This window comes from Propithecus coquereli, unplaced genomic scaffold (assembly GCF_000956105.1).
Source record: "Propithecus coquereli isolate 6110/MARCELLA unplaced genomic scaffold, Pcoq_1.0 Scaffold193, whole genome shotgun sequence".
NCBI lineage: Eukaryota > Metazoa > Chordata > Mammalia > Primates > Indriidae > Propithecus > Propithecus coquereli.
In genome coordinates this window covers 1,028,218-1,036,152 of record NW_012144190.1, presented here as the reverse complement: position 1 = coordinate 1,036,152, position 7,935 = coordinate 1,028,218, and the positions used below count along the sequence as shown (strand labels likewise).

Below are 7,935 nucleotides of genomic sequence, written 5' to 3'. Positions count from 1 at the left end.
AAAACCATATGATACAGTCTTGAGTTTGGCTCATTTCTACCAACAATGAGATTCATGCAAATTTTTGCATATGAATTTTTGCATATGGCAGTAGATCATTCATTCTCATGGGACTATAACCACGGACTTATCTAACTTACTATTAGTGGGTATTTCCACTTTGCAGGTATTGTGAAAACCTGCCATGCAGGTGTTGGTAACTGTCTTCCAGCAAACTGAGACATGCAGCTCTGTGGAATTTCTTGGGTAATACAGTATGTCAGAATCTATGAAAGATGAATATAGGCGGATCGTTTTCCACAGTGTTTATAGCAACTGAGAAACTTTAACTTCCATATTTTATTTGGAAGTTCCCAAGAGGTTAAGTTTGCATAGGGATAACAGAAAAGAAGAAAAAGTTGACACATTAAAAATATATAGTCCTCTGTAGAATCATCAGTGATCATAATGAACATGGAGACTTACACTAGCTTTTCTATGTTGCACATTGAATAGGTCAAGGCTCTACAGAGCAGCTTCACGTCCTCACGGGAGAGTTTTATGCTGATGAGGTTCAGGTGTTTCAAATCTGGGCTGTCAAAAAGCATCTCAAAGACAATCAGACTCTTACCAGAAAAGGAAACAGTATTAAGCCTGCAAAACAAAGACAATTGTGGATGGGTTTCATCTAATGAAGCCTGAATACCTTTCTTTGACTATGTCTTTTCATCCATAATTAACTCATTCTCTAATTTCATGACCAATTACATAGCTCAGTGCTTCTCAACCTGGGCAGTTTTCCTCCCCCCAGGAACAGTTGACAATGTCTGGAGACAATTTTGGTTGTCACAATTAGAGGAAGCTGCTTATCTAGAGGGCAGAGGTCAGGGATGCTTCTCAATATCCTACAACACATAGAATAGCCCGCCTCCCCAAAGAATGATCTGGAATGAAATGTCACCAAGTGCTGACGTTGAGAAACTCTACTCTAGATTCTAATTCTTTGCTTATACAGTTAGCCTCGACCCAAAGCTAACTTGGTCGAGACAAATTTGTTATTTCCACGATATTCTCAAGTCAAGGCTGATCTTCAACTTACTCTAGCGTTTGAAGGCGGCAGCTGGGATGTCTCAGTTGATTACACAGAGCCACCAGAGCTGACTCATTGAGGTTACTGTCCACCAGCTGGAATTCTTCGAGGTGCTCATTGGTCGTGAGCACAGAGCAAACATGATGCCAATGGATGAGGCTGCGACCTGACCTGTGATCAAGAAGAAAGAAAAAGCTCTCCATGGGAAACCACTCAACACGAGCCACTCACAACATGTAAGCATAACACATTGCTTTCCTGAACAGAAGACATCTGAGACAGAGCCTCCTTTACTCAGGGAGAATAGGGTCAGTTGAGTACGCTCATCTTATATTAGTGGTTCTCAACCTGGGGTGGCAAGGGCCCCAGGGGATGCCTGCGCTGTCCGCAGGTCCTTGTGGTTGTTACCGCTTGGGGGAGGGATGCTTCTGGCATCTAGTAGGTAGAGGCCAGAAATGTTCTGAACATCCTGCAATACACAGGATGGCCCCCACAAAAACAGGATAGCCAGCCCCAAACATCACCAGTGCTGAGACTGAGAAATCCTGCTTTATATCCAGGCAGCTTTCCAGTAAAAGATGAGGGAGCACAACACAGCCAGAGTCTTCCGCAAGATGCCCCAGGCTCCAACTATACCACTTTGGGCAGCTTGCTTGACTTCTTTGCCCCAGTTTCCTCATCTGTAGCATCATAATAGAATCCACCCCATAAGATTTTTATGAGTATTAAGTGAGCTAAAATTTGTACAATTTTCAGAACTAGTTTTAAATGGCAATTTGTAGTTGGAAGGACAAGAAAGAGCCTGAGCATGGTCCTGTGAGAACAAGGAAAGTGTTAATTATAAGGACTGATGAGCTGATTTTCGAGAAGGGCAGGAGTAAGAGTCATGTAGACTCTCATATTCAATCCTCACAATACAGTTGTTAATATTATTCCCACTTTTGAGATGAGGCAGCTAAGAAAGGACAAGTCTCACAGCTTCTGAAGAGTCAAGCTGGGACTTGGACTAAAGCTTTTTAGACGGGAAAGGCAAGATTCCTACCATGACCCTCTTATTAAACACTGCACTATCAAAACCCACGTGAGAATATGGGCAGATTCTGAAAAGGAGATAAAAGGAAAGTCATTGGATGGACTCACATAGAGCATCGTCCACTCTCTTCCTTAAAGATGTTTTGGACTGAAAACCGAACTTTCCTCAAGCCAGAACAGTATTTCAAGCAGTAGGCGCAAACCTTCAAGTCCGTGTTTTCAACGATACAAAAGTTAACTTCTTGGAGGAAGTTCATGACCTGCCTTGCAAAGCCTTCGTCCTGCATCTCAAACAGACAGTAAAACAACGCCAAGAAATCTGTCTGCCCCTGAAGATCTTCATGTTCGCCTAAGCTCTTCAGGCACTGGTAAAATTGCTGCTTTATCTCCTGGGACAGTTGGAAGCCAAAAAATGCATCTAGCTTTTGTTGTTCCTTTTTGTTTAACAAACCAAATATAAAACTCCCCAAAGAAATCCAATGTGCTTTCCTTGCTGTGTTTAAATAGGTAAGGAGCAGTGTCTCTCTGCATCTGACGGCTGGGTTAGGATGGACACCATCACTCTTTAGCAAGTAGAACATGGCAGCACAGAACTCCTGGATGCTCATGTGAATGAACATGTATGAGTGCTCCGTGCACTTCACAAGAATCTTTGTGTCCAGCAATACAGGGATGTCCGAGTCAACTATCCCATTTCTCCTGAGATCCTGCTCACTAAACTCAAACATGTCGGTCCACATGCCCTCTGCAGCCAGGGAGCACAGCCCCTTCAGCTGGAACTGGCTTTGCTGACTTGGACAATTAGCACCGTTGGGTGTGAACAGGTTAAACACGAACGAGGCAAACAGAGAGGTGGTACGTCGGCAAGTCAGAGCCAGATCTTTGCCTTTCTCCATCTCTTGCTTCACACAGGTGCACACAAGCCAGCAGAGGAGGGGGATCTGGCACATGATAAATAGCTGGTCGTTTTCCCTTACAAAACTGAAAGCTTCCATGGCTCTATTCCTGTCTTGAAATAAACAGCAGAAATAGAGCTTCCTGTCACTCTCACTGAAGCCTGGGAATGTTAGGAGTTCTGCACACACCAACCGCTCCTGAAGTTCCACTGGGCACTGAGGTGTCACTGCGATGAGAAGTGAGGACGCTGGGAGCATCTTCTTCCTCAGCAGACTGCTCACGAGCACCCGCACTGGCTGTGTTTTCATCCAGTCACCGCACAGGTCTGACTCGGGTTCATTCAAGTCACATTTCAGCTGTTCGAAGCTGTCGATGATGAACAAGAGTCTCTCTGGCTGGGACATGATCTCTGTGATAGGAGCAGAATGGTTGGGCCAGTCCCTGGAAATCAATTCAGCCAAGCTTGTCTCCATCAACTGCTTCAGTTCTCGGCAGCAGAAGTAGAACACATACAGGAATCTATCCTGATAGACGCTGCTCTCTGACCAGGTCATCATTGCCTTTAACAGAAATGTTGTTTTTCCAGTTCCTTGTATCCCTTGAAAGACCAATGTGTACGGCTGTTTCCCTGTTTCCCTGGGAGCAAAAATGAGTTCCAAATGTTCACGTTCTTCCTGTCTGACTTCTGAGCGAAAGTATCCATAAAAACCAGCGACAGATCTGCTGGACCATAGATTGCCGAATTTCTTCTTAATGTGATCTTGATACATCTTTGTGTGTCCTGAGTCAGTGAGGATGAAAGGAAAAAAAAACAAGAAACAATGACATATTGAAGTTAAACATACATGCACATATTCTCTGATCCTGAAATTTTTCTTCTCAAAAATGTATCTTCTCAGGGGTCTGTAAACTGTGGCCTACAGGCCAAAGGTGATTGACAGCTTGCTTTTGTAAATACAACTTCATTAGAACTCTGTCATGCCACTCATTTGTGTGTTGTCTACAGCTGCTTTCTCGATCCAATAGCAGAGCTGAGTAGTTGTAACAGAGGCTGTATGGCCCAGGAATTCTAAAACGTAAACTATACGGCCCTCTGCAGAAAAAGCCTGTGAGCCCCTGCTCTAGACACACATGGCTATTCACTGCTGCTATGATAGCAAAAAACTAGAAAACAACTGTTACAACTATGAGTAAAACAATTATATATGTTCTTTGTATGAACTGTGTCACATCTGTATGAACCATCATACAGATATTAAAAATATGAAATAATCTCTTTATGTAGATTAGGAATAAGACAGTATCTATAGCATTTACCCATTTGTGTGAACAAGGGCTCTAGACATAGATACAGGTTTTACGTGTATGGAATAGATGTGAAAATCTACAGAAGGAGGACCTGCCACAGGGACTGCTCCAGCAGGGAAAACAGACTCAGTAGCTGTGACAGAGTGGCCTCTAGTATTCATCCCAACTTTATTCTGGTGAGCTTGCTTGTCCTTTTTATGTAAAGAACAAAAAAACAAACAAAAACCAAACAATAACAAAGCCCTACCCATCTCAGAATCCCTTGCAGCTAAGATCGAAGGTATAGGTTAAGTCCTACAATTTACATACACTCTCAGGACACTGGAAGATAGAAGGGAAGTGGAGTGTATCTTTTGACTTTGTTTTGCTTCCTGTCACCATGCTTGCAGGGACACTGGGTTTTTCTATAACAGAATCGTAGTTTCCAGTTGCTGTAGTCACGGATTTCAAGAAGCAGCTCCTTGGGGAGCCTCCTGGAATCATAGCTACAGTGGTGTATTTTTCATTTTATTTTTAAAATTATTATGGGTACATAATAGTTTTATATATTTACAGTGATGCATTTTTAAAGTCCCAGTTCTAGGCATGGCCCTCTGATCTCCCACGTTCCTAACTGCACAAGAGTTAGCCGCCCACTGGTGGTGCCATTCTTGGAATCATTTCTGGAGCGACAGCCTAGAGCCTGATTCCTGAGCCCTTCCAAAAGTTTTGGAAACACTAAACTCCCCTATAAAATTATTTTTTTCTTTAAATAACTGGTATGATTTTTGTTTTCTGCAAGCGAATGGTGGCTAATGGACCAGAGATGTGGGGGACTGCCTCTATACCCCTGCATAATTGTTACTGGATTTGTTTGGATGTAGGGGAGAGATATGACCTGACACCCACAGACAGAAGCTATGTGTGACAGGAGGTACTACTGCCTTAACCTTTTGGGGAGAACAATGGATTCTCCTAATCAATCAGTCGTCTGAGGTTTCCAGCTGCTAAAAATGCCACCCCCTGACATCGTGAGGATCCTGTTGGCTATATGTTTGGTTGCTCACTAAGGGAATTAAATGGGTACAGCCCTAACCTTACTGAGGAAGGAGATAAAGACAGAAGCACCCATGGGAGGATCTATCTTCAGGCCTGACTACATGTCATTTTAGCAATACCCTTTTGTTACATTGCATTTACCATGTGCAAGGAATATTCTTCTTCACATAAGATACTTTAGGCAAGTGAAAAACAGCGGCAAAAACCTCAGAATGTTTGAAAACATGATGGATTTCTACAGAAAGAGTCCTGAACTTAAACGACCTGTGTTAAGCACTGTTACTGCTCTTCAAAGGCTACACGTTCTTGGGAAGGAAAGAACCTCCTTGAGTTTTGTGTTTCTTCAACAAAGGTGAAACTGTGGTGCCTACTATGGGTACGTTGTGAAACTCACAAGCTGTAGGAGATCACGCACATGGCAGCATATTATGTGGTGTGAAGAATACACAATGGGAGGGCTTTATCGGGTCTGCACTTCAGTTTGGAAGGTGATGACAATACCTCCTGTGGTCGGGAACAACAACTACATCATCCCCACCTACACATAAACACCGTCACATCTTATGGGCCTGATTTTCTACCAGGTTCTGAGGAAGTATTTACACAGCTTTCACAATCTCCAGGATGATACAATGAGGTAGCGGATCTGCCTTTTTACCACCAGGGCTGACAAAGGCTCACGTGTTCCACCAGTGCCACCTGCATAAGCAGAGTCAGAATTTCAACTCACACCTGCCTTCAAACCCAAACTGCATCTGCCCCATCCAGCCACGTCCTGTCTGAAGGCCAGTTCTACAGACTGTATTTGAAAGATTCTTTCAACATTTCCTGTGTGCAACAATAACGTTCAAGGACCTGAATTAGGAATGATCACATTTCTGGAGACATTTGAGGCCCAACTCTCACTGTGGGGAAAAAAAAAGAAAAATTATAATAGAAAAGAAGGAAAGCTAGGGAAATATATAAAGAGGAAAAACAAAGGACCCTAAATAAACTTCCGAGGAGAGAAAAACAAGTGAATCTACTTGAAGTTGAGGTATGTAAGGAGGGCATCATAGAAGAAAGCTGTTAGAATATGAAAACTACTTATAATTTCATTACATAAACACACTCCACCAAAAGCTTGGCCTTTTTAAGATCACAAGTTGAATCATACTGAGTGTGTTTTTTAAACATCTTTCCAATCCTCCTGAAAAGTGTGGTAAAGGTCTTTCAGGGCCCTTTCTCTAAGTACTTTCTTCCCGTGAGAAGGTAATGTTAAATTCTCTGCCATCCAACACGGCAGCCACTACCACATGTGGCTATTCAGCAATTGCAATGTGGCTACTGGGATTAAATGAATTTCTAATTTGATTTAGAATAATTTAGATGTTAAGGGCCACATGTGGCTAGTGGCTACCACGAGACGGCATATTTTCCACACCTTTCTAGTATATATAGGCTGCTTAACTTCAGTACCCTTGGCAATTGGGGGCTGGATGATTCTTTGTGGCAAGGGACTGTCTTGGGCATCCAGAATGTTCCACATCATCCCTGGCCTCTAACCATTACACACATATAGCACTTCCCATCCCCACCCTAGTGGGGACAACAAAAAATGCTTATCTACATGGTCAAATGTCCCCGGTGGGGGGCAGCTAGAAGGAGGCAAAAATAACTCATGGCTGAGAGGCACTGCCAATACTAGGCCAACACATGTTGGGGTAGCTTAGAAATGTTGGGGTGGCCTAGAGAGATTTCTGGAGTAGAAACCTCTGCGCACATGACAGTCTGCATGGGTGTGGCTGTTTTCAAAATGGTAAGGACATTCCAAGGGCAAGAGGAACTGAAAACAGTTTCTCTCCTGGGGTGGAAAACTGCTCCAGGACTCCAATCAGGAACGTCAAACCTGCTGGAAAACTAGCCTGGCCACAATCCCAAGATTTATGTTCTTATATTCTTTTAGGCTAGAAATAGCTTTGCTGAGGTTAATGTACAACTGGATATCTTAATCAGTGATCTTTAAAGCTTACCTGAATGATGTGTACCTGGTTATTGTAATCTTTTTGGAAATCTTTAGAACTTGTTTGCCTGTGGGATATCTATAGAACATTGTTTGCTTGTATGATTTAGGATGATCTTTTGTTCTTAGAATGAATAAATACGAGTGAGGAATTACTCTTGGGACTCTTGGTCTGGAAAGTCTCGAGTCCCCTGACCCCACTGTTTCTCCTCTATCATCTTGTTTCTTATTCCTGGGCGACGCCCTGTTTTCGGCCCTGTCAGCTGGGGACTCTCCTGGCAAACACACATGCAATTTTAATGTGATCCTGAAAATCCAAGAGCATGGAAGAATACATAGATCAACACTTCAGTAGAAATGAGACCTGCCTCATGACATTGAAGTTCGGCAGCAGTGTTTCTGAGCACTGAAAATACTGATGGGAAGAACTCTAGACTAGGATTCCTTTTTTTTTTTTTTTTTTGACATTCCATTCAATTTATTGGAACACTTTTTAAGAAATATGGCATTATTCCTTAAACTAATATTTTGCCCAGGCATTGCCACTTATCTATTAAGTGGCCTTGGAGGAGTTATTTACAGATGATAA

At 42.7% G+C, this 7,935-nt stretch overlaps 1 protein-coding gene across 1 annotated transcript in view; it reads right to left on the bottom strand.

Annotated features, from left to right (window-relative positions):
- The window catches only part of LOC105809251 (NACHT, LRR and PYD domains-containing protein 4-like), a 79,608-nt gene that overhangs the window by 68,287 nt on the left and 3,386 nt on the right, over positions 1-7,935 (bottom strand). Inside the window, 3 exon segments of the mRNA XM_012643003.1 lie at positions 466-633; positions 1,079-1,240; positions 2,210-3,779. Coding sequence (XP_012498457.1) covers positions 466-633; positions 1,079-1,240; positions 2,210-3,779 — 1,900 coding nt within the window.